The 27,344-nt window shown below is 34.3% G+C and overlaps 2 protein-coding genes across 2 annotated transcripts; one reads left to right on the top strand and one right to left on the bottom strand.

Moving 5' to 3' along the window:
- Positions 1-26,511, bottom strand: LOC111514173 (phenoloxidase-activating factor 3). The gene is made up of 6 exons (XM_074180775.1): positions 26,351-26,511; positions 20,898-21,296; positions 13,365-13,458; positions 8,537-8,733; positions 6,900-7,001; positions 1-477 (listed from the first exon to the last, which is right to left on the bottom strand). Exons 1-6 carry the CDS (start codon positions 26,406-26,408, stop codon positions 158-160), a joined length of 1,170 nt encoding a protein of 389 aa, XP_074036876.1. The 5' UTR covers positions 26,409-26,511; the 3' UTR covers positions 1-157.
- LOC141484984 (uncharacterized) lies at positions 674-2,100 on the top strand. Its single transcript, XM_074180776.1, has 3 exons — positions 674-1,198; positions 1,256-1,477; positions 1,535-2,100. The coding sequence occupies exons 1-3, from the start codon at positions 1,148-1,150 to the stop codon at positions 1,661-1,663; spliced, it is 402 nt and encodes a 133-aa protein (XP_074036877.1). The 5' UTR covers positions 674-1,147; the 3' UTR covers positions 1,664-2,100.
- Positions 26,512-27,344: the final 833 nt, after the last annotated feature.

The following is a 27,344-nucleotide window of genomic DNA, read 5'->3' as shown; positions in this document are numbered from 1 at the left end:
TTTCATTGAGGAACTTATCATTTTCCATTTTTAATTGTATTACAGGATGCAACTATAATATTATATAAAACATCGAACAATATTTTTTCATGCATTCAACATATACCAACATTACAGAATAAATAAATATGAAATCAGTCAAAACAACAAATATTCATTAGGGTCTAATTGAATCTAAAATCCAGTCCAAATAAAACGAAACTTTGGTGAACACTGCTGGATAACCTTCTTTTCCACATTCAGAGTGACCAAATGAGACAACTCCTTGCTGTATATACCTAATCGCACCGTTGGCATACGCTGCAACTTGCAGAGGTCCTCCACTGTCTCCTTTACAAGAATCTTTATTTTCACGACCTCCTGCACAGATCAATTTATTTGTTATCTGAACATTCGATTCGTCTTTATAGGCGTTACTGCAGTTTTTCTGAGTAACTATATTCAAATCAACTTTCTGGAGTATGTTACTGGTTTCTCCTGAAATAAAAAAAAATACTGAAAAAACAGTACTATTGATACTGAATGATACCACGAATTTTTAAAATTGTAATAAGTAGTTCAGAAAAAACCTCTTGACTGGTAAGCGTCCTCACTCAACTAATAAAATGAAATCGGGGTTTTTTTCAAGGGCAAAACATAAGTACTAAAAGAAAGTAGCGATTCGTTGAATTTGAATCGCTGAAGGATAATAGTTATTTATGTATCAAGGGAATTAGGAGGGCCTTAATTACCGATGGCAAAGTTTGCGTCCCGAGGGCCTCTGGCCCGAGGGACAGCAATTGCCTGAGGTTATTAAGGCTCATTAATTCCCGTGGTACATAGATAATTTTATTTCTGACCGATTTCAATAAAATTTTGTTCATTTTTGAAACGGAAAAATGTACCAATTCATTACCTTCCCGGTATATTCGAATCAGGTACCGTTGATTATAGTAGAGTTTTCTTGTTGCTATGTTACTTGTTTATAAACAGAACTTTGTTATCAAGCTGTGTTTGCGGTGAAAACGTGTTTTCTACCCCAAATATAATAGAGGATATTTTGAAAAAAGCTGAACAAGCAAGAGAATCATTAATTCCATCGAAAAGTGAAGCCGTATACCAAAAAGAATACAAGATATATCTGGACTGGCTGACACGGAAAAATGTTATGCCAAAAGATGTCACTGAAACTGTATTTCTGGCATATTTTCAAGAACTGGTAAGGAATTTTCTGTTTTTCGGTAGATTTGGTAGTAATTGTGTTTATTCGTTTCAGTCAGAAACGTATAGTCCGAATTCTTTATGGACTAAATGGTCAATACTAAAATCGATGGTGACTATACATGAGAAACGAGATATCACCAAGTTCAATGAACTACAGGCTTTTTTGAAACGGAAGAGTAAGAGTTATAAGCCGAAAAAGTCTGCTGTTTTATCTCGTAAAGATGTTATCAGATTCCTAAAGGACGCTCCTAATGATATTCATTTATTGCATAAGGTAATTTTTTTCTTATTTTCCTTTTTGTGTGTATTTATTTCCTTTTTTTTGTTATAGGTTGTTTTGATTATGGGTTATTTTGGAGGATGCAGAAGTCAGGAACTTTTGAATATGAAGATATCGGATATAGAGGACCGGGATTCCGTTATGTCTTTGCGTCCTAAAGGTATTGAACGATTTTTTTGAGCTTCCGACAAAATAAATGTACATCTCAGCCAATTGGTAAAAACATGTTTGGGAAAATCCCCAGTAAAATCGCAATGTATTTAGGATTGCCGAACTCATCTTCCTATACGGGACATTGCCTTCGTCGCACTTCTGCTACTGCTCTAGCCAATGCAGGAGCAACTATGACTAACTTAAAAAGACACGGAGGTTGGAAAAGTTCCACGGTGGCGGAGGGGTATTTGGAGGATAGCATCGAATTGAGAAATAAAACGGCGCGTACGTTGTCTACTTTGTCATCAGAAGAGGCAGGTACCTCGACTGTAGTGAACAGAAGCTCCAGCCATACAAAAGAAGAAATTGTTTCCAGTGGCGGAAGTAATTTTCAGGGAACATTTCAAAATTGTACATTTATCATTTGTAATGACGTGAATAAATAAAATATGGTTCAGTTTTCATTTCTATTTATTTTTATTTGTGAAAGGTAGAGGGAATTATAAAATCTATAATGTCCCAAGGGAGTTATGACCCTCTTTATTGATAGCGTAACTATGACGATATAAGCTTATAATATCCCGGTCAGAAATAAATTCATTTAGAAGTTTATTCATTTCAGGGAGTTTATTTCATATAAACGTAGTTCTCCAAACGAAAGAGTTCTTGAAAAGTGAAGTTCGAAGTTTACAGAATTGAACCTCAAAAGGATGAGCAGCCACAGTCCGTCGCGTATTTTTGATATGTACCGCTCTTGGTGGAATCAAATGTGCCAAATCACTTGAACACCACCCGTGAAAGTATCTATAAAAGAAAGACAAATCTCCAACCTTCCTTCGATGTTTCAGATTATCAAGGTTGCACGTGATGTTCGCGTTCCCAATCAGGCGGATGGCTCTATTCTGGATGAAATCCCGCAGCTTCAGTGGTAAGCTTAGGAGCGGAACTTCATACATGAGAACAATACTCCAAAGGAGGTCTGATCTGAGCTTTATGAAGCATCAAAATTTGCTGACGTGTGTACAGTTTTCTGGTTAGGAATAGTTATCCAACCTTTTGAGAAACAACATTCACAATTGCAGCGACATGATTGTGCCAAGACATTTTGGTATCCATTCTAATCCTCAACACACTTATCGGAGCAGGAAGCTGTCCTGGTATTATTATATCCGGTTCGGAGACATTCACCTTTTGTCCTGGAATCCAAATGGAATGACGAGACAACTGTGCTCTCGTCAGCAAAGCAATATATTGGATTCTTGGTTTTTCCCAAAAAGGCTTTTGAATATACAATAAAAAGGGGGTTGGAGACAATGTGAATCCCTGGGGAACACCAGCGTTGATGGTGAAAGTATTCGGGAAATATCCATCGACGGCCACTTGAAATAGAAACGAAGAAAAAAAAGATATTTCAATCCAAACTACTTCACATTTATATTGCTCCAAGTTTTTTGGTTAAGTGCACTAGAACATGTTTTTTTCGCTTGATTGAAGGTTTCCATACGTTGAAAATGTCTACACTATCCTAACTGAACGCCAAATACGTCATTATTCAGTATGTAAATAGTTCCTTTAAACTTTCCCTGAACCAGCATGATCCAATTAACCAATAAAAACTTTTGAGATATCAGGAATAGATCAGTTATCATGCGCAAAAACATTGTGGATACCAATAATTAGAACGTATTTAGCATCTTTGTTTAAACTGGTTTTCTTCTAATTTTTTTTGTTTGTATATCATTTCACTCATAGTTGATGAAACTGTAATCATCACATTGAAATAATGCATTTCCATTCCAGATATAAAGTATAGGTTTTCTTTGAAAATTATTTTCTATCATAATTAACTTTCATTTATGTTATCTTCTAGTTTCGATAATTCACATGACTAGAAAGTCACTGTTTTGAATGGAGAAAGAAGTTTATACATAACTATAAATATAACCAAATATAGATTTTTAAGCGGATGACAAATTTGACTTTTCTGTAGTCGATCAATTCAATAGAATATGTGGAAAAGGTCGGCCTGTATGAATATAAATATTACTGGAGTTTTTTTCCAAATCGTTATTTTTAACACCTCGACACGTGTTTCGATCACCAAGCGATCTTTTTAATCTTCCTCTTTGAAGATGATCACTTGGTGATCGAAACACGTGTCGAGGTGTTAAAAATAACGATTTGGTGTTGGAAAAAAACTCCAGTAATATTCATTACTACACCAAAGGTTCCCAACAGTGCATCATAAACTGTATGAATATGTTGCTCCTGAAATATTATACTCATCATCGGCAAGCTGAATATGAGAAATAAGTGAACATAATTTAATATTAATATTTGAAGAAGGTAATTTCTCACAAATTTTGTTCAATACTAGTTCATCTGTGTGCAAAACAGGTGAAAAATTCTTAGTGGGTTTAATTCAAAGTAAAACTTGCCCATTACTTGAACTGGTTGTGGAACCTAGACCTTCAATCAAAATGAAATTTTTGACAAACCTGATTTCTTTGAGGCTCTTTCAGTAACGGAATATGCTATACTGCCAGAATCAAAAAAAGAACGTCTATCCATGCGATTGGCAGTAAAACATTAGAATTATTATTGAGGTCAGTACTGGTCACACAGACACTATCATTGTGATGATTATTCAAAGATGTAATATAGGCAGTGGCAGAAGACTATAAGCAAGTGTATTCGCATGCAGTTGGGGCGGAATGTAAATATCTGGTCAAATGCTAGAATTGGTATATCTATGAGCAGAAAAAATCAAGTTATTTGGAAGCAACAATATTCAACTTGAGTTTGAGGAAGTGCGATTTTTATCTGTGTACAAGAGCGTATGGTGTTTATTAGAGAAACATTTTTTGTAAGTATTTTTTGATTGACAATTTCGTAGATCATGGGATGAAACAAACAATGGAAATAGAGATATAATGATTTGCAGAACGTATTTCTATCAGAAAGCACTTTGGTTTCGAAAATAGGGCAAATGTAAAAATGATGATCACCTTTGCAAAAAGTATATCTTGTTGAAATTGACTCATTCACAAAGAATGAAGAAAGGCATTTATTTTGAACTTTTTCAAAGCGTTCACCTTCATAGCTTAAGAGTTACAAACTCTTGAAAGCTAGATAATATTTATTCAAGAACGTATCCAAGATTTTCTTTGTCGGAATGGTTTGTGAACCATTATAACGAAATTCATAACCAAGGTGTTATCAATGCATTGTGGAAGCTTCATAGTATTTTGAATGTTCCATATGTCTACAGGCAATCCCTAGCTTTATCAGAGCTGCAAAAATTTCTGAATGAGTATCCAATGAGTTACTGAGAACTACATAATTATTTGCACTAATCTTTTGAGCTTTGTCCAAATTTAAAATAATGAACTTGAGCGCATACTTTTTTACTAGAATATGGATTTATTGTTACTTCCGGTTACTTTCGAGTTACGTACGTGAGATAGAGGTGGTCCCGCAAGGGCTGTTACTAGATAATCGTATTTCTCAGTAGAGATCAATGAAATGTTCCAAAGAATCATATACATTTAATTTAATTTTATCTTTGGTAAGCGAATGAGAAATTGAATGGGTGCTATTGAAACCTGAAGTCGTATTCTGCGGTTGATTATTCAGCGCTAATGAATGAATCACACCAAGTTTATTGAGACAAGATTTGCAGTATATTTTATTTCCTCGAAGGCTGTGATATAATGAAAATTCGGTACAAATATGTGTGGAAACACCGTTTATATTGTCATCAATATTCATATCTGCTATACTGTGTTGACTCTCAAATGCCCATGGTCAGTACGAATAGAATTCGAAAAAGAGGAATACAATTGACAAGTTGAAAACTTCTAACACAGAAAAATTTCTTCATTCCCATCAAGTAATGGAATATTATGCCAAAAATGATGTCGATGGACTTTTCAGGAAAGATTTGTTGACTGTATTGAGAAAATTTGAAATTAATGTTAAACCGTTGAACATAAACATTATTTTTACTCACTTCATGTTCAAGTTTTCAGTTTCAAATATTGTTACTCAATTCTTCTCATTCTGTTCAGTTCATTTAGTGCCCCTGTATTACAAGGTAATATGTGATCCGCCATTTTCTAGATGCGGCCATCTTGAATTTGCATCTTTCTCATAGTGAACTACTATTCTACTAGGCAAGCCTTGTCATTTGATACCCAAACTGAGGTAGATGTGAAAATATATGTAATTCGCCATTTTGTAGCTGCGGCCATCTTGAATTTGCATCTTTTTCAAACTGTACTGATATTCTACTAGTCAAGTCCTTTCATTTGATACCGATATTGGGGTAGTTGTGAAACAATATGTAATTCGCCATTTTGTAGCTGCTCCCATATTGAATTTATAGTAATACAGAATTCATTGAATTGTATTGTTATCAAAACTAAATGTGTGTACCAAATGTCAGATCAATCTGTCAACAGGAAGGGGGTTAAACTTCAATTACTAAATTTGACTCAAACAAACAGCTAAATGAAACCGTTTAATAAAACTGAAAACAACTTTTTGTACACTTAGCGGCGATTCTGAATCGACTGACTGGGCGTTCAGACAATCGTCCTTTTTAGGAATGACTAAGAGTTCAATGAATGCAATTAAGGATTCCAACAAAATATTTAAATTATATTAAGTGTTCAAGGAATGTTTACGAAATATCCAACGCGTTTTGAGAACTGTTTATATCAGATGCATGTAGTTTCATTTGAGATCTACCGATATTACTTGGTTCTAACAGTGGTTATTATTTTCAGTATGATCATGATTGTGTTTTACATACCAGTGATGAGAATCACGGGTTGCAGGAAAAACCCCGTTGATTCTCACCTCGCACAACTTTCGACTCCTGAAGGTTATCCTTCGTAAGAGACAGCAGCTAGTTAATGGAAAGTAACATTTTTACTGGGTATTTCAAACAGATTCTTAATCATGGTAAAGTGTTGGTAGTCTCTATAATTGTCGGATGTTTTAAAAAACTTCAAGTCTCATAAATTATTATTTTATCTCAATAATTAGCATAAAGCCTGGAAGGTCCACCTTTGAATAATGTTTTGGAGGAATCAATGGATGGCATTCTTTATAAGAATAATTCATGAACATTTGAAAAGAGATGTTTTTATGGGAAATGAACTTTACATGCATGTTCTGCCTTCAAAGCATTGCCTTTTGGAAGCCATTTGGGAAACCCCACTCAACTTTTCTTAGTCAAAGCAATGAAAATACCAACCTGTTTTGGGGTCAGTGATTCCCCAACCGGTGACAGTGGCAAATTTGAATTGAGCATTGGCCAATTCTTCATCCACAGGTAAACAAACAGGTTTGACGTTATCTGCAAGCAAAATTTCATCATCAGTTTTTCACACTCAATTTCAAAACACAGATAGAATTGGAATTTCTACGAAACATGTTTTTAAAATCCAACACTCATCCTCTCAATATTGCTCAGAGAGCAGGTAATCAATATGTTATTGTCGGTGGTGATCAAACTATGGTCATCAATATTATTCAAAGAATAGAATGAAAGAATGTGTTGAACAGGATTTCTTCAGTTTATTTTATATTTATTCCACTTTATATCTACATTCTCCTAACTGATGTAGGAGTAAAAACTCCGGTCTGGGTAATTTTCTGATTCATTTGAAGAATTATGGTATAAAACTTTATAAGATCGAGTTGAGGATCAATGATCATAAAAATTACGCATAATTTACGAAGAAAATTACAGAATAACTTTCACCTCAAAAAACGTACTTGATTTCTGAATAGAAGAATCTTTCAAATGATAACAGAGGAGAATTATGATAGTGATTTATTTTTTGGAAAAACCTTCTAGCTTTCTGATTCTTCATAATCATATAGAAAATAGAAAGCATCTGAAGGAGAGAAGAAAATGATTCAATACACCAATAAACACTCTTTACAAAAATATAAAGTTTTTCACTGAACGATGATGGAGGAGTAGAAAGCCAAAAGTATTACACATTCTTCACTTCTATTTCAGAAAATAAGAAAAACATTTCCAACATTAATATTGTTTATTTGTACCGCATTGAAGTAAGTTTTCTTCTGCGTTTCAGGTGAACATGGATTCAAAACATTTTCAACTACATTTTTGGTCACTTAGACGTGTTTCAGAAAATTGTGGTGAAATCATTTGTCTAATTAATAATGTCGGGGTGCACAATGGAATATAATTTGTTCCAGAAGATTCCCTATGAAATATTTGAAAAAATATATTCGAAGTATAACGGAAGGCATTTATTGAAGTATCCTAGTGTTGATTCTATTTTGATACTGAAAACCACAATTTCGTAGTTATCATAAATCACACTCTGATGGATGTTTCTACATTTTCACAGTCCAGGTACCGTGACCCTACTTCTAGTTGTTTTTTTTTTTAATAATGTCAAATACTGAAACTAATTTCCATGGCATGTATGAGTCACTTCTGCCCTGATGTTAAATATAATGAAAGTCATTTTCTTCTTTTTCGTTTGAATACTATTTTTATTGATCATCACAAAATCCCACCTACTTCACCTTGGTGAATAAATTGTTTTTAAATTTTAATACGGTTTCTACGAATTGCAAAAACGCCAAGTCTGCAAGTGATTCCACAAGATTCCATAAGAAACAAAAATCCAGAAGATATAAATTTTAATTTGAGTCCGATTATTAAATAATTGAACTAGATCAGATAAATATTGGGAAACTAATTTCTCGGGGTTGTTGAATTCATCTTTTACCTCTACTTCTACCGAAGAGTTATTATTAACAAATAATATATTCAAATTTAAAGGATTTTATAGCCGAAAACATACGTAGATCAATATTCCTTTCACAATGAATACAAAATTCACTTACCAGTTTGAAGATTGATTCCAGATAGTCTCAGGAGGCCAATATCATTCTGAATAACCTCCCTTTGGTACTTTGGATGTGGTATAATCTCTTCTATTGCTATATTTTGCACTGGGCCAATGCACTTCTTGGTACCTTTTGGATCCTCCACACAGTCCACTTTCGTCAGAATATCGTACTCTCCCACTCTCGCTCCCAACCTTAAAGAAAAACAAAAACTGGAACTCTAATAAAACAAAGGTGTTTAGATTTTTCCTTGAATGCGATGAACATTCCGATATCTCTCAACCCCAGAACCTTTTGAAGAAATTTGGTATTTTTTCTCTTTCTTGTGTTCAGATCATACTGACTAAATATTTGAAGTGACATTCGTCAGTAGGGCCAGAGCCTGGTGGGCCCCTCATACTATATACCAGGCATTTAAAGAGCTACCCGTCACCCGGACCCTCCCAACTCATTCCGATTCTGTTGGTCAGAATCCGAGCTGCTAGGCCGTTGTCGAATGGAAATTGTTTCGTTTAGTCTACTTTTTCAGCAGACATCTTCAGTGATAGATGAGTTAACTGCAGCGACGAAAGAAGGATATCAGAGTGGAAGAACAACTCAGTAGCACGTGTGCTAACTAAGTTGAACTTCGCCTTTTGTTATGTCAGCAACTAGCTCTCCAATTTATTTAAATATTTGTGTGTAACTACAGCTGGGTAACAATAAAGACGATTATTATTATTATTATTAAGTAAATCAAAGTTCAAGCAACGATTCACTAATATGATTTTCATTATAATAATAACAGGAATGAGAGACATATTTTTTCTCACGAAATATCACACCTTTTGATCAAAATGATGACTTTGAATATTATTAAAATCATTATTGAATTACCTTTTTCAATTCAAACTAACTTAAACTGATTTGATCTCTCGTATGAATGCCCCATTCGTACTTTTTACTCTTTCTTGAAGAATTGAAATCTTTTCACAATCATTTTCACCAAGCTCTCCGATGCCCGAAGTCGCGAGACTTATTTGGTTGTATTATCATACTGACTGTTTCATTAAAATTGATCAGAAGCTTGTTTACTGTGAACCAGGCTAGAATGTTATTAATTGCAGTTTGTGAATCTGATACCAACTCATCAGAATTTTTTTTTGAATTGAGAATAATTGTATCATCTGCAAATAGAAAGAAAGACATTGTTGAAAAACTCTGTATCAGGTTATTTATGTAAATCAAGAATATAGTAGGTCCTAATATGAATCCCTGAGGTACACCATATTTCAAAATTCCAAATTAATTCCTAATGTTTGAGAAAGAAGAACGATTTAGTGTTTGCACTTCCACATACACTTTGCGATTTTCTAAATAAGACTTAATCCACTGATATGATGTGCCGGAAATACCATAAGGAAGAAATGTTCGAAAACCATATTGTTTTCGTTCTATTATGTTGTGTAGATCTAGATATTTTGTTAGCTGATCTTTCATTATGAATTCAAGATGTGTGATGTAGTATGGAGTATGGAGTGATGGAGTATAAGTGCTTTGGCGATTTTTATTCATTTGTTCATGTTCGTTTTTCCTTTATGTTAGAAGATTGCTCGCGTTCAGCCTTTCCAAAATGGGCAATAAAAGTCTTCCAAATAACTATAGACCAGTCGCTTTGCTATCAGTGATATCAAAAATTATGGAGAATGTCGTTAACCACCATATACTCAAATATTTGGAAGGCTTCAACAACTTAAGCTTTCGGCTTTCGGAAACAAAGATCCACAGGCGACCTTCTATCGTATGTCACCCATTTTTGGAATAGAGCAATCAAGAAAAATGGAGAATCGAGAGCTGTTGCGCTTGATATTGATATGACTTGTCGGATCATTTTTGTGTATGGCTCTTCATCTCCCTGAAAGAACGTTTCCCGCAAGTGGCCGTCGATAGATATCTCTCGAATACTTTCAGCATCAACGCTGGTGTTCCTCAGGGATCCATATTATCTCCAACCCTCTTTTTATCACATATCAACGACTCATTGGAAAAAACCAAATATTGCTTTGCTAACGACAGCACACTTGTCTCGTCATTCCATTTGGATTCCAGGACATCGGCTACGGAGGCACATCTTCACCGGCATCAGGAGGTTGCATATCTTAATGAGGATCTAAAAGTGTCAGTTCTTACAATTCCGCTTTCTGCTTCCATAAGTTTGTTGGGGGTTGAAATGGACACTAATATGTCTTGGCACAATCATGTCGCTGAAATTGTGAAGGCTCCTTCTCAAAAGTTTGGAATACTGTTCCGAACCAGAAAACTATACACACCCGAGCAACTTTTGATGCTTTATAAAGCTCAGATCATATACTTCATTTGTAATATAGTGCTCATACATGGAGCTCTGCCCCCAAACATACCCTAAATTTGCTGGATTCCATCCAGAAAAGAGCTATCCGTCTGATTGGAGACACGAACATCACGTGCAACCTTGATAGCCTGGAATACGAAGAAAGGTTGGAGATTTGCCCCATTTCTATAGATCTTCTCCAGCTATCCACATCCAATGTGAATCGCACTTTAGCACAGGCACCGCTCTAAGAGCGCCTTAGGGATTTTCCTGTAGTGCTTGTGTTTTGTCCTAAAAAAAACTTGCAACATTGAAAACATAATGATTGGAATTATTAGCAACCTCAAAGGGTTTTTCAATTAGATATGCATTCATCTTTAGTGTTATTGGATCTGAAATATTCAGTTCAGTTTTTGGTTTCAGGGTATTATTGATAATGTTTCATGTCATTTTTATTTCGTTATCAGATTCTTTCACGTTTCAGTATACGCCGTGGCCGCACTTTTTATTTTCATAATACCTAGTATCTGAATGAATTGAAAATGGAATATTTTCAGGAGAGATTGAATTTTGAGAAAGGAGTTCTGTTTGCCATTCTACTACTCTATTTTAACACAGAAAATGTAGAAAACTCCCAAAGAAAGGAAGACTGTGGGTAAATAACTTCAGAACAAATCCTTTACGAAAATATGTAGATCTGCACCAAAATTTTTTTCGTATACAAAAAAATGACTATTCAAGCCTATTTAAAACAATTACCTTTTTTGGAGGGTTTTCCACATTTTTCTATGTATTCGTATGGAAAGGTTCTACTAGATGGAGAAAATTCATGTGACAGTTTCTCTTTCTTGTAGTGCTCTTTTCTTCTTGCCTATGTCTTTTCTACCACCATTTTAGTGTAGTTAGATAGGTGGGTATTCCAAAAAAAAGTTTGTATATTCAACTTTCCCCTGCAAAACGCCAGGGTTTATTTTGGCTACCACCACCGTCTTAGGAATCACACGTTAAAAGGTAAGACCTCGTTAATCCTTAGCTCGCACAAGTTTTGACTTCTGAGGGTTGTCGTTCGTAGTGGTGCGACAGCTGGTTAACGGAAAAAACAGATTTTAAAATAGATTTTTTAAAACTTATTCAAATTCCATCAACTGCCAAACATTGAAAACCTCATTTGTTTCGTGGTAAAATATGTGATCTGCTACCAGAGCTGAAATTTCTCCGTGAAGAATGCAAGGTTCACAGACCAAGGTCAGAATGTGTAGCTCTGGAATCGTATTTGTGAGAAGATCATCTATGGCAGTCATGAAGAGATTCTGAATAGGTTACAGTTGACTGGTCGGTATTGAGGTTGTCAGTTTTCAAGGTGAAAAATTCTCTCCACTCTGTAACTTTCTCATAAGAGGACATCTGTAAACCAGCTATATATAACGATTCAGTCATATAGGGCTTTTTTGCCTGTAGTTTGGGTGAGAAATCATTTGAGCGTATTCGTTTCCTGAACTGCTCAGGAGTGGTTTGTTTTCTTTCATGATGCAGGTTCTGTAGATTGGAGATCTTACTCCAATATTGGAAGCTATAATATGGACCTCTGAAGGTCACTTGCGCCATCGAAACGTCAGAAATAATTTTTAACAGACGGCGGCTCAAAAACGAACAGTGTCAAAAGGAGTCCCCGAAAGCCCAAACATCTACACTGAAGTTCAAATTTTTCTTAAGGAACTCAATTTCTTTAAATTATCGTTCAACCAACTGGTTCAAGACATAATGGTAGATATAAGTAACACATGTTTCTTCCTTAATTATGTGTCATTGAAAGTTCATTCATATTCTTACCAACAGCGTTAACATTTAAATTTTTCCTTCCTGTGTTTGATGAGAAATGAAATGAATATGAAAATCAGTTCCACTTAAAACGACCGATTCAATTATTTATCGATATGATTATCACATTTTCATAGAAGAGCATATATTGCCAGAATTATTAGGTCGACTTCTGTCGGTATTAAAATGTTAATTCGGAAGATGCGGAGAAGCACCTTTGGATCTCACCCGCACTGTCTAAAATGGAATAGAAACCTGCAACTAGATGCAGACGTGAGTCCATCCTGCACCGTTTCAAACTGGCCTCATTTGAAAAATTGTAAATGAAAAGATATTGCAGTAAAGTTGGCCTTAACGATCGTGCATATTTATCTACCTTGTTTCTGACCGTTGCTGTGAGATACGATGACGGGCGCAAAGATATAGATGAGAAAAATTGATTAGAATTTTATGAAAAGTTTCCACAAATTAATATCAGTTCAGATGAAGCGAAACTGTAGTAAACTAGTGAAATAATTATAATAGTTGTTGTTGAGGGAAGGTGTTGCTTTATAAGTGAGCCCATTTACCAAATGAACCATAGAGATAATATAAAGAAATCATTTTTTCTGACAAAGATTTTGATCCAATTTGTGATCAGAACTTTTGAAAAAATTATTCTTGTTCTCTCATACTCACAATGGATAAGTCATGTTGACAATACAGTGCGCAGCTGTCAAAATATATTTTTCATTGATAACAGTTCCTCCACACATGAACTCGGGGCCACGAGCTGGAAATAAAATATATCTGAAAGTTATTACCAGATATTCAACGAAAGTCATTTTTTGTGGAGGAAAAAATCAGTTTTTTATCGACCTTTTTTTGGGTAATTGTTACCTTCCACAATCTGAAAAAATATAAAAATTATAATGGAGAACTTTATACAAGTGTAGAAGGGCAAACTTTTCAGTTTACCCCGATAAGTTACTGCGTAAAAATCAAAGTATTTTTCACAAAGAAAAATCTTCTATTTATCAGTAACTTGTCGTATTTCACAATTTTGCCTATCAAAAAAATTATTAAGAAATTATACTTATCTTTTACGTTTCGGAGGCCAAAATCTGCCTCCGTCTTCAGAAATAGATAAAAATTCGAATATATACGCAGTTGGTCCTTTTTTGAGAGCTTATTTCTTTACTTCTTCGACAGATGTCAAAGAAGTTTTGAAATATGAAATTATGTCAATGTTGTTGATTGACAACTGAAATATTCGATGTAATACAAACAGCTTCACAAATTCAACAACATCCAACTCAATAATTACCGACTCAACATCCAACGACACCTTTTACAGCTAACGTTATACCTTACATTCCAAGACTATCTGAAAAAAATAAGACGAATTGGAAATAGATATGATGTTAGAACTACTTTCAGAACAAAAAATACACTGAGATCTATACTCACACATACAAAACCCAACAACACTGAAGAAAAAACAAAAAATTGTATTTATAAAATACCTTGTTCTTGTGGTAAAAGTTACATTGGTGAAACCTCAAGACCATTGAAAGTGCGTGAGAATGAACATCGAGATTATATAAAAAATATAAAATTGACAGGATCAAAATTATCAGAACACATTTTAAAATCAGACGGTGAACATCGGGTGGAATGGAATAGGACAAGAAAGATTACCAATGAGCCTCATTCTAAGAGACGTAAGCTAAAAGAATCAGCGTATATTCTCATATCTGGAGAGAATTGTAACTCGAATAGCTCCTTAGAAATAGACCGTACTTGGCTACCCATCTTGAAGAAAACTTTGAATAGTGGCGAAATGGCAACAAACTGATATCGGAGAGTACCTTGTATTACATCGAATATTTCAGTTGTCAATCAACAACATTGACATAATTTCATATTTTGAAACTTCTTTGACATCTGTCGAAGAAGTAAAGAAATAAGCTCTCAAAAAAAGGAATAACTGCGTATATATTCGAATTTTTATCTATTTCTGAAGACGGAGGCAGATTTTGGCCTCCGAAACGTAAAAGATAAGTATAATTTCTTAATAATTTTTTTGATAGGCAAAATTGTGAAATACGACAAGTAACTGATAAATAGAAGATTTTTCTTTGTGAAAAATACTTTGATTTTTACGCAGTAACTTATCGGGGTAAACTAAAAAGTTTGCCTTCTACACTTGTATAAGGTTCTCCATTATAATTTTTATATTTTTTCAGATTGTGGAAGGTAACAATTACCCAAAAAAAGGTCGATAAAAAACTTATTACCAGAGTTCTGCTGGTATAATATCATAAGAGACATATAAAAGAATAATATTTCGAAATGAAATTTCGAGACACTCGTCACTTCCAGAGTTCCTACACAGTAGGATCTGGTAAATGCCTGCCAAACAATAACTACTATCTGGGCTAGTGCCACGATGAACATTGAATTATGTCCAACATACATCTATGTAAGATACCTTACAGAAGTGTATACTTGCAGATGTTTCTTGTTCACACAGAAGGAGAACTACGCTGAAATCAATCGAGTAGTTCACCTACACACTGGTTCCAAAGTATTACCTCTCATAAGTGCACGAAAGATTCAATCTAACCTGCAGTGGTCGTAGACTCTAATGACTTCAACCCTGCTCGATTCCATGTGTGAAACCTTCGTCTAAGAAAAAGATATGTTAACCATTAACAACTCCATCTCGAGAACAAACTCCCACAAATAGGGAAGAAACATCACACGTACCATCACTCATTTGAAATCAAAATATATCCAATGACTGTATCGAGGAGAGATACATACGTATGAGAAAATGAATATTTATAAATAAAATTTCGAAACATTCATCTTTCCAAACGTTTTCACAAAGTACAATTACTTTCTTGGGCATCACGATGGTTACTGAATTAGCCTGGAAAGTAGTTGTTTTCTGGCAGGCATTTACCAGATCCTAATCTGTAGGAATGTTAGGAGAATTGAATAGAACTGGCCAATACTTGACGGAAATCAATAATAAAACTAATAAATACAAGCTCTATTACGCCAACGATGCAAAATAAGGAAATCGCACAAAATGCCAAAATTAGGTACTTTTTAGGTGTGTTTTGGGTACTGAAGTCAAAAATTAGGTGCTCTGTAACTTACACCCCAACTCAATACTCAAAGTTGCGTTGCTAGTATTTTGTAATGCTATGTAATGCTATGTAATGCAATGAAAATAATAATGAAATAATGAATGTTGAGGAAACACTATCAGGTGCTTATTAAGTGCTAAACGGTGAGGATCGTAAAATTTTTTAATTAATAAACAAAAGTTTCCAATTTCGCTAAACAACAGATCTAAAAATCAGGTCTTTCAAAAACGTGGACGAATGCTCAATCATGTATAGACTAAGCGCTAATTAGGTGCTTGCAAGAAATTAAGATGAAAACGACCGTGAATGAGTGAAAAAAAAAATTCAGGACACCTGATTTGAGAAAAAAATTAACAATATACAATAAAGTCTTGAAATGCTCGTGAACTCATACATAAACAATCAAAATAAAGTGCTAATTAAGTGCTTACTAGATATTCATAGTAAACCTACATTATATAATGCCTATGGGGCTCATGTACCTGAAAACCACCATGACCGATGTACTGAGTTTTTATAGTACTGTCCTCAATAAATAAGGGCAAGAAAATAAAGTGCTTATTAGGTGCTCACTAGATATTTATAGTAAATCCAGATTCCATAATGCCTATGATGCTTATGGATCTGAAAACCGCTATGCCTGATGGACGGAGTTCTTACAGTACGTTCCTCAATAAATAAGGGAATGAGAATGAAGTGCTAATTAGGTACTCATTAGATATTCATAGAACACCTGAGTTTCATAATGCCTTTTTTTTCAAATAAAAAGTATGTTATTTTTGGCAGAAATCAATTATAAACATCTAATGCAAAACATTAAAATGAACAGTTCGAAAATAACTTTACAAAACGCTCAAAGGTGCGAAATCGTTTCCTCCTTTTCATAAACGAGGATGTATGCATCTCCACTCACAAGCGATTTTGGTGAAATTGGTGACACTTGTATTCGTGTCACGTGCCATTATGAGGATGTCTGCAGAATGCTGTATAATGTCCGCTGTAGGTAGACCCACTGTGATTCAAAAGTGCATATAGATTATAGCGACAAGGAGTCATTATCTGCTACATAATTGTTCATATCTAATCCATCTAGCGGAAATAAATTCGATGGCAACATTTAACTTGCCTCTAAATCTTTCTGTTAGAGAAAATCTTTTGAAATGAATAACTAAAATATGGGGAAACTTATGGATCGATAGAGACTTTGTGCATTTTCTTCTTTCTTTGCAACTTGAACATGTCGGTTTTTCATGTCCATCCAAAGTTTCCTCTCTTGTGAAAAAATCCAAGCACTGTGATAAACTCAATTGGCTAGTTTTTTCTGGTATGGGGGGTGACAAATCCCAGAAAGGATCGAAGGTTACAGATGAGTATCCACAATGTGTGCACTTCATCGTGGATTTTAATTGACCAACGAAATTAGCTACAATCTTAGAGTTATATGTACTCAAATAAATCATGCAGCCATGACTATCGCTCAATTTTTCGTTAATATCCGTTAAGACTGGTTTAGGTTTCTCAATAATTCTATTAACGTCATCATGTATACATTCTAAAAGATAATGAAGATAAAAGATAACGATAATGCCTATTGACTTTCGCGCTCAAAATTTCCGCGGTTCATGTTATTTATTGAGTTGGTATCCGATTCATTTCGTTAGTGCACGTCTGAGAAAGCTGAAAATAATGTAATTCTTGAAAATGTCAAGAATTGAATAAAATAAAGTTTTGATCCTCATTTTTACAAAAAAACAGTTGGGAAGAAAGTCATAACTTTCTTATTTTAAAAACATATCATTTCTTATTAGCGGGCGTTTGCAAGATAACTTTTAACTGGTTCGTCTATATGAATGGAGTGATCCAATAATAACAGTATTTCGCTTACGGTCTAGAAAAATTTTTTTAGAATGGAGGTCACTGAATTTATAATTTCCTTTCTAAATAACACGAAAAACAATTTTATCCGTTTTCTTTCAGTAGAACTAATGATTTTGAATCAAATTTTGAAGCTTATATTCTTGTCGAAAATTCAATTCTCTGATCCTTTTTTGGCGACTCAACAGATGAAGATGTATGAAGCTCTGAAAACCTGCGAGGACAAATATTTGCTATCATTATAATAAACGAATAAAAATTCGAAATCGTCTCTTTAGTCTGTTTAAGATAATATCTCACACTTCTTATGTAAATGGTGGTTATCGGGTCCATGGTGGTTGTCGGGTCCATAAGCCCCATAGGAATTATGGAATCTAGATTTACTATAAATATCTAATGAGCACCCAATTAGCACTTCATTTTCACTCCCTTATTTATTGAGGAACGTACTGTAAGAACTTAGTACATCAATCATAGTGGTTTTCAGATCCGTAAGCCCCATGGCCATTATTGAATTTAGGTTTACTATTATTTATCTAATGAGCACCTGATTTGCACTTTACTCTCTTGCCCTTACTTATGATGCACTGTTTAGAACCTTCGGTGAAGTAATGAATATTACTGGAGATTTCCCAACACCAAATCGTTATTTTTAACACCTCCACACGTGTTTCGATCACCAAATGATCATCTTCAAAGAGGAAGAATAAACTAGAAACTAACGCGAAGCTAACGCTATTTGTGCTATATAGATATCCCATACAGGTGAACCATCCAGGTGTACCACCCATACAGGTATACCAACCTAAATTAATTTTACAATTTTGCTTCATCTATTATTTTACAATGTATGTTCAAATGTTATAGCTGTATATGAAACAATTTTTCACCTATATAAAAATTAATTTCACAATATTGCCTATCTAAATTTATTTTTGCAATGTGTCCTTATGTTGTAACCAGTAAAACTAACAACATTATTTTAACAAGCTATATAGTATGCTCTTTGGTATAGATCCGTCATCGGTATCCATAATATTATTGTGCTTACTTATTCCTACACTCTCATAGGCATCTAGTTGCCTGTTGTTTTAACTTGTCTAAATAATCTTAATGAACTGAAGTCTATGGAAGGTTTTGTTGCAAAATATGATGGGCGACTGCTGATATTTCAGGTCTTCCATATTTTAAGTGTTCTATGTGTTCCTTATATCTTACTTTAAAAGATCTTTTTGTCTGTTCATAATATTTTGCATCGCAGTCCTTACATTCAATTCCGTAAATTCCAGACTTTTCCAAATTCTCGACTTTGTCTTTTGGCCTCTGACTCTCACATGTTTTAAAAACCACCTTCATACTTAGTTCCTTGAAAATCTTTCCAAAGTTTTTCGTATATTGGTGGTACGAAACTGAGATGTATTTATCTTGGGTTTTGTCCTTTGTGAAAGTCGAGATTCAGTTCATTTTCAACCTGAACTTCTTGTTCCTTATTATGTCATCTTCAATACCCCCTCGAGAAACCGTTAGTGGTTGCTATTTCCTGTATTGTACGTCTTTCTTTTGTGAACCTATCATGTGTTAGAGGGAAAGTCAAAAGACGATGCACTAAAAAATCCAACCCAGCACGTTTGTGCTGTCCACAGTGATGTGGACTGTCAGGAATATACCTGTACGTGCTTGTTTCTTCTCTAAATATATCGTATTCTAACTCTCCATATTGGCTCCTCATTACCAAAACGTCAAGAAATGGTAGTTGTCCCTTATTTCCTAACTCATATGTGAATTTTATTGATGGACATATATTATTTAAGAAGGAAACAAAGTCCTCAATATTCAATTTTTTGGTATCGAATATCGTGAAAATATCCACATACCTTAGCCAAATCCTAGGAAAATACTTCGACTTTCTTTGGTTTCCATTTCGAATCTGTTCATGAACAGGTCTGCCAGTTAGGGGACAAGGGGTTTCTCATGGCCGTTCCTTCCTGTTGCTAGCGTTAGTTTCTAGTTTAATCTTCCTCTTTGAAGATGATCACTTGGTGATCGAAACACGTGTCGAGGTATTGAAAATAACGATTTGGTGTTGGGGAAAAAATCCAGTAATATTCTCTTGCCCTTATTTATTGAGAAACGTATTATAAGAACTCAGTCCATCAGTCATGGTGGTTTTCAAATCCATAAACTTCATAGGCATTATGGAATCTAGGTTTACTATAAATATCTAATGAGCACCTAATTAGCACTTTATTCTCTTGTCCTTATTTATTGAGGAACGTACTATAAGAACTCAGTACATCAATCATGGTGGTTTTCAGGTCCATCAGCCCCATAGCAATTATGGAATCTAGGTTTACTATAAATATCTAATGAGCACCTAATTAGCACTTTATTCTCTTGTCCTTATTTATTGAGAAAAGTACTATAAAAACTCAGTACATCAGTCATGGTGGTTTTCAGGTCCATGATCCCCATAGGCATTATAGAATCTAGGTTTACTATGAATATCTAGGGAGCACTTGATTAGCACCTTATTTTGATTGTCTATTATGTACCTATGAGCATTTCAAGACTTTATCGTATATTGTTAATTTTTTTCTCAAATCAGGTATCCCGAATTTTTTTTCGCGGTCGTTTTCATCTTAATTTCTTGCAAGCACCCAATTAGCACTTTATTACCACGCTTAGTTGATACCCGATTGAGCATTCGTCCTCGTTTTCGAGAGACCTGATTTTTAGATCTGTTGTTTAACGAAATTAGAAGCTTTTGTTTATTAATTAGGAAATTTCACGATCCTCACCGTTTAGCACTTAATAAGTATCTAATAGTGTTTCCTCAACATTCATTATTTCATTATTATTTTCATCGCATTGCTAGCATTACATAATGCTAGCAATGCAACTTTGAGAATTGAGTTGCGGTGTAAGTTACAGAGCACCTAATTTTTGACTTCGGTAACTAAAAAGCACCTAGAAAGTACCTAATTTTGGCATTTTATAAATGCGATTTCCGTACTTTGCATCGCTGGCGTATAGTGGCTTATAGTGAAAATCATTCAATAATTTGTATTAATTAGTTTTAACGTTGGGAGAGATGAATATTCCGAGTTTTCATTAGAAATATCAGTTTTTTATATGTATGTATCTCTCCTCGATACCGTCGAAAAACATATTTTGGTAAGAGACATTTTTCACTTACAGGTTTTATAAGATAAAAGAGCCATCCAAGGAAATTCATTGAGGAAGGCGTTTTTTCCGTTTCGTATCTTGTTGGAACTGTAAATCAAACCACACTCGTCTGGCAGTAATTTCAAGTTTTTGTGCTGGGTTACATCTGGTGGGTTTTCGTTTTGTGCGGGGGTTGTCGTTATTATTGTGGGCTCATCAATATCTACTATAGGTTCTTCCGGACAGCAGACCCAGATGAGTCCCAATTTGTAGCTACAGAGGTAGGCATTGAGTTTTTCTTTCACTTTTTGTGAAATTGGTTTTGTAGCGTTCAACAGACAGTTCACCAATGACTTGCATTGATTTATAGGAGTACAATCACCAACTCCTCCATCAGGAGTCCTGCATCCGTAATCGTCTACTACCCAGTCTGAAATGAAAGAAATATCTGTGATCACAATCCCCTACAATAAGACTACAAAAATAAAGGCTGAGTATAATGAGTGTAATCGTTTCGAATTCTCTTTACATCAAATTCTTCTCACGTCAAATTATTGTTGCTTCTGTTCCAAACTGCAGCTGCCGGACTAAGTCATGGCCGGTGAGAAGACCCTCTCCCAAGATGTGCAGTAGATGTGTTGAAATCTGTTATCAGTCTGTTAGATTATTCGAGCCGTAAACTTCCAAACTCAGGACCGTTTTCAGTTAGTGATGAAGTTTTAAAGTGAATTGCATAAACGTAATATACATACATGGACCCAAACTTTCCGAGTTCTCCCACCGGCCATGACTCAGTCCGGTAGCTGAACCTTCATCAAAAAAAAAATAGGAAAACTCTGACATTCGACAAAACAAAATTCCATTCATAATTCGGCCTATCGAGAATTGGAGATATTAAGAAAACCTCACTAGACTAGAGTATAAGTATAACTCCATTAAATTTTCGCTATGTTAAATCGTTGTTACGTAAAATTTACTTCCTTTACTTGTGTAATCAAAAAGTTGTGTAGGCAGGACTATTTCAGTTTTCGATTTGTTTCTTTTGCAACTGTTTCAGATGTCACTTCTGAATTAAAATTATCTCAATAAAGAAAATTGACAGTAATACATTTGTTCAATATATTTTTTCTACACTACCCGTACTGTAGTAATACCCTTATATGCCCTGAATCCGTTTCATAATGAAATCCATTGTGATATACATTTTTAATCTATGTGCTGTGCATTTCACGATTCACCTAGATTCCTATCTGTGTCAACTGAAACAGTTTCAGTTGACACGTCAGGAAGAGTACTCCAACCACAACACTGAAGATGACTGCGGCAGTTGCAGTTGAAACGTTTGGAGTTTATAAACAAAAAACACCACAGCAAAACCCGAAAACCAACCTAAACAAATATGTGAACATTCCTTCCGCTTCCAGATCAGTGGGACCTGAACTAAACTTTCCAAACTGTACAATGAATTATATTGATATTTAAAAATTTAGAAAAATTTAGAATTAGTAGTCCAATCATCAGTAATAATAGTTTTTACCTGCTTTGTACCTGCTGTCTACCAGTTTCTACAACTATCTGTTTTCCAGTTAGTAATGTTTATTAACTAAGGTCGATAAATTGTATATAATCCATTGTAAAGTAGTGTGGTAACAGCACATGAATTTCATATTCTAAATATCTGTTATTATCATCGTGTATAATATCGTTTTGAACATTCAAATAAGTATAATATGTATAGTTACCTAGAATGGGTAGCACAATTGTATTGACTTCTCACGGATAATATATTTCAACCAATTCACATAAAAATGTTGTTAAAATATATAGATAAACTTTTCTCATGAATCACTTTATCCATTTGTGAAAACCATATGAAAATTCTCTCGGTATTTTTGAGTTCATCGCGATCAGACAGACAGGTAGACATAGTGGGGGATAATTTATAACATGTAGTGATTTATTATCACGACATTCTCAAGTATGAGGTACACAAGAAATTAGTTGTTTTCTGTAGGTATTTTCACGAAATGTCTTTCTTTCATTGAGTTTTAGTTATCATATAATGAAGATGTGAGAATTTCGACATGAGTTATAAATTGTGTTCTCTGCGTTTTCTGAATAAAAAACAAATAAATTTCAAACTTCAGCCATATTTTTGCATTTCGATTAGTTTTATCACATGGTATTGTCAATTATTTCCATATTTGGTTCATATGAGTAACAATTTCATAAATAATTAGGCTAGTATGACATTATTATGATAAAAAATAAATCTAAATTTTTGAATAATTATTCTGGAATTTTCTGTATATTTCCAAACCAAACCTTCCTTAGAGTTTTCTACTGAATTTTTATCGAACACCTGAGGACAGAATTAGAAATATGAGTATTACCCCATCGATCGACCTTTCCACAATGTAAACAAATATAACCTGTAATTGAGAAGTTGATATAACTCAAGTTCCCAATTTTTACTTTTATTAGATTGTGAAACGTGGAAATAATTAGAAAGATCGATCAAAAACTATTTTTTTTTTGCAGGAAATCAATTCTGTTTAATACCCCATCTAGTAACTTCATTTTCATTCCGACATCAACTTATCGACAAAATTTAGTTGAAAATGTGATTGATTCTTGCAATGTTTCGAAAGTTGGTAAATTTCATTCAAGTGGTCTTGGATTATTTTCTATTTCACAGTTTATGTTGATAGATTTCAGTGTCTCCATAAATGAAGTCTGATGCTATTTATAATCGAAATATGCACAGTGTAGAAAAGTTCTATTTCATTGTTTCTACAATAATGTGAATCTTCTCAGCCATATGTCAGAGATGCTTTGTGAGTGAATCAAACTCGTCAATATTTGTTCATATTCATCTGAAAATAACTATGAGACCCCTAACTTCCAGTTTGTTGTTCTATAACCAGTTGATATTTGATTGGAATGACTCCTCATTTAGAAAAATGTTTCTTGCATCTGTTACAGGGTATTTGCCATAATATTTTACGCATCTGATTTTTGAAGCTTTGAAGGTTCATTGGTTCAATAAATAAATTTATGCCAAAATAAGCGCTAATTATACAGTTGCGAACCTGATATCTACGAAAGGAAAAAATAGTCCACCCAACATTTCTATATTCTATGAAATACATACTTTCGATTGATATAAAATTTGTTCGTTTTAAAAGTCATTTTTGAATTTTGAAATAGTCATAGTTTGGCAAGGATTTTTTCAGCCAAATCACCGGCAATTAATTTTTTAACACACCGATTTTCATAGAAAATACGTTTAATTGATTAAACGGAAACTTGGACACGCGACCGTTACCGTTACAAAGTGATTGACAATGTTTCGTGGTGTATTTCATTAGTTTGGACTTCCATTATATGATAAAAATTGATTTGAAATATCTGAAAGATTCTGTAAAAATTAAAAAAGATTAGCTGAAAAATAACAATTATATTAGGCGAGAAAACTGAAGTTACAATGAAATAAAATACAAGCAACAACCAAAAAATCAAAAAATGGAACTATTAACAAGAGATGAAAATTAAAAATAATATCAACAAGAAATAAAAATTAAAAGATTTTAAACAACGTTACTCCACGGCGTTTCGATTGTAAGTGTCCACAATCGTCTTCGGGTGATAACTGGACTTATTCCACCGAGATCTGAATATTTATAGGTCATTCGATTGCTTTCACTTATCCCCTCTTCCCTCTTAACGATTCATCGGTTTTTAGCGGGGGATGACCGTTTGGCGGAAGTTGGTCGTGTCCCGCTTGATTAGAGGTTACCATATACTGCGTATCTCTACGCTAGCTTGGCTAAATGCGGCTTCTTTGAATTTTCTTCTAAACCAGTGTTCCTTCTTGTGGATGATTTCAGCTTGAGCCCACTTGATGTTATGTTGATGAGTCCAAACATGCTCTGCTATTCCTAATTTGCTTGTTTCTCCTCGCTGTGTGTGCTTCTTGTGCTCGGCAATGAGAACTTTCAATGGCCTCTCAGTTTCACCGATGTATTATTTTCCGCACTCACAGGGTATCCATCCAGTAAATGCAATTCTTATAATCGCAGTCCGCGTTTGGTGGCCAGGTTTTCGTGAGGCTGCTACGGATAGTGTTCGCAGATCTGAAGCAGGTTCTGATATTATACTTGGACCCAGTTCTTCTCAACCTTTCTGACAATCCTTTGATGTAGGGAAGTACATGTACTGGTTGTGACGGCTTCTCTTGTTAGTAGTTCAATTTTTTTATTTTTTGTTTGTGGCTTGAATTTTATTTCATTGTAATGTCAGTTTTTTTGCTCAATATAATTGTTATTTTTCAGCTAATCTTTTTTACTTATTTTTCATTTTCACAGAACGTCAGGCATACAAACGTGCAGACCACGGCCAAAAACAAAGTTATCTCCGACCGTGAAGGAAATAATGGGAGTCTTGGAAGAAGACCAAAGTATGTCTCCAATGACAGGCAAAAAGAAACTGTGGAAAACTTACAAAAAATTGAGTTTCAGTTGAGAGAAACAGGACGACAAAAGGTGAAAATGCTCGAAAAGTGTGAGCGCCACGAATTGAACGATCAACAGAAACCGTCAAGTTTCGAGGTCTGATCTTCTTTGCTCTTGCGCAACCCAAACGATTCTGTTTTGGATCGGATCGTCACGTATGATGAAACTTAAATCCTCTACGACAACATGAGACGTTCAGGAGAGTCCTTGGACATCGATGAGCAGCCACCCAGGCACTTCCGAAAGGCAAAAACCCACCAAAAAACCATGGTTACTGTATGGTGGTTAGCGACTGTTGTGATTTACTATAACTTTCTGGCACCGGGCCTAATTGCATCAGCAGCAACCGGCACTGGTCAACAGAAAACGCTCGATCCTACTCCATGACAATACACTTTTCACAAATCACCGTACAAAAATTGAATGAGTTGGGGGTTAAAGTTCTGCCTCACTCACCATTCTCTCCTAACCGACTGTCAATCTCCAATTAGGACCAGACAAAAACGGTCTTCGTCTACTTCATCGAATCACGAGTAGTTTTTATGCTGACGGAATCATTCAACTTGTGTTACAATGACAAAGATTTAATTGAATAGGTATTCACTAAGATTTAAGAGTTTAAAGTAGATACATGGAAACGGATAAGAGTTTAAAACAACCGAACATAATCAAATGACAGAATTCAAATATCAGTTCAGTTGTGCCATACAATCCTTGAACTTGTCATGATTAGGTGAATAGTAGACCAAAGAATTATCGATTTGCAAAATTTGTTTTTAATTGAACTCTTATTACTTGTTGACTAGCCAGTCTATATTATGCATGTTTTTAGGTTACCGTAACCCTTTCTCAACAAAACTGGAAATATTCCCGAGAAAAAACCTTAAGCGCGAGCGGTTATCAGACACGAAAAAACGCAACCAAACTAACTTTAGCACGTTTCGATAAATCACTAAATTATTATTCTCACCTTGACCGTCACATAGAATGAATAAAACACTGACTCCCAATACTTTGAACAAACACATAGTGAATGTTTCTTTGGAACAACTATATCAAAAGTGTTCAGATAATAAAAACCGATACGTGTTCATAGAGCGGAATGTGACTAATGAACGATATATTTTCAACTACACATGTCCATCACTCTGGGGTATCCCCAATCACACTCGGTTGCATGTAAATTGATTCAGTTGATTGCTGTTTTTCAGAATAAAAAGAATTGAAATTTAAATAATTAATTCAAATCATAAAACATTTCTGAATGCGACTCATTTCAACCAATTACATTCTATTAGTTTAATTGATTAAAACTCATGTAATACATTATTTGAAGGGGAATTTTTTGATTTGAGTTTAAAAAACCGAGAGGAAAAATCATAACTCGATTTCATATTGAAAAATTTATTTGTCTCTTAATTAGCGCAATTTCTTTACTAAATGTTCAGGAGTATCTCACAGAAGTTTTACGATGATGCTCACTTTATTGTATTGCCATAAATTTTTGCTTTTGGCAACTCACTTTATGTACTAGAATACTATTTACAAATTCATTTATACTAATATTCATTTTAGATTATAATAAGATATGTAAATAAAATATTTTTACGATGATGCTCACTAATTATGTTGTGAACATTTTTGTATTTGTTGACCTGTGATATATAGAATACTATTTGTCAAATTCTATCATGTACTGACTTTAGATTATAGAAAGCTTTGTCAATAAGAATATCTTTTCTTAGACAATAAAGTATATTGATTGAGGATTTTACATTTTTCTATTTTTGCTTCAAATTTTAATTTTGCCTCTTGATATTTCAAAATTGTTAATCATTGCAATTGAAAACTCCAAAACAAGCACTTTTCCCAATCACCAAGTTGGCGCCTTAAGGGAAAGAAGTTTTCTCCATGTGTATAATGATTTGTATAATTTGTTTGAAATATAACGATTTTAACGATTA

Source organism: Leptinotarsa decemlineata, unplaced genomic scaffold, assembly GCF_025532065.1.
Source record: "Leptinotarsa decemlineata unplaced genomic scaffold, Ldec_3_MD MMD2_tig00026299_RagTag_RagTag, whole genome shotgun sequence".
In the NCBI taxonomy this organism is placed as follows: Eukaryota; Metazoa; Arthropoda; class Insecta; order Coleoptera; family Chrysomelidae; genus Leptinotarsa; species Leptinotarsa decemlineata.
Note: the sequence above shows the minus strand (reverse complement) of the source record. Positions and strands in the feature narration are given on the sequence as shown.

Coding starts and splice junctions, on each gene's coding strand:
- LOC141484984 (XM_074180776.1), top strand. CDS start 1,148: ATGCCAAAAGATGTCACTGAAACTGTATTTCTGGCATATTTTCAAGAA. Junction 1,199..1,255: donor TGGCATATTTTCAAGAACTG/GTAAGGAATTTT, acceptor TATTCGTTTCAG/TCAGAAACGTATAGTCCGAA. Junction 1,478..1,534: donor ATATTCATTTATTGCATAAG/GTAATTTTTTTC, acceptor TTTTTGTTATAG/GTTGTTTTGATTATGGGTTA.
- LOC111514173 (XM_074180775.1), bottom strand. CDS start 26,408: ATGTGTTTGTTCAAAGTATTGGGAGTCAGTGTTTTATTCATTCTATGT. Junction 7,002..8,536: donor TGGAATCAATCTTCAAACTG/GTAAGTGAATTT, acceptor TTTTGCTTGCAG/ATAACGTCAAACCTGTTTGT. Junction 478..6,899: donor AATCACTGACCCCAAAACAG/GTTGGTATTTTC, acceptor TTTTTATTTCAG/GAGAAACCAGTAACATACTC.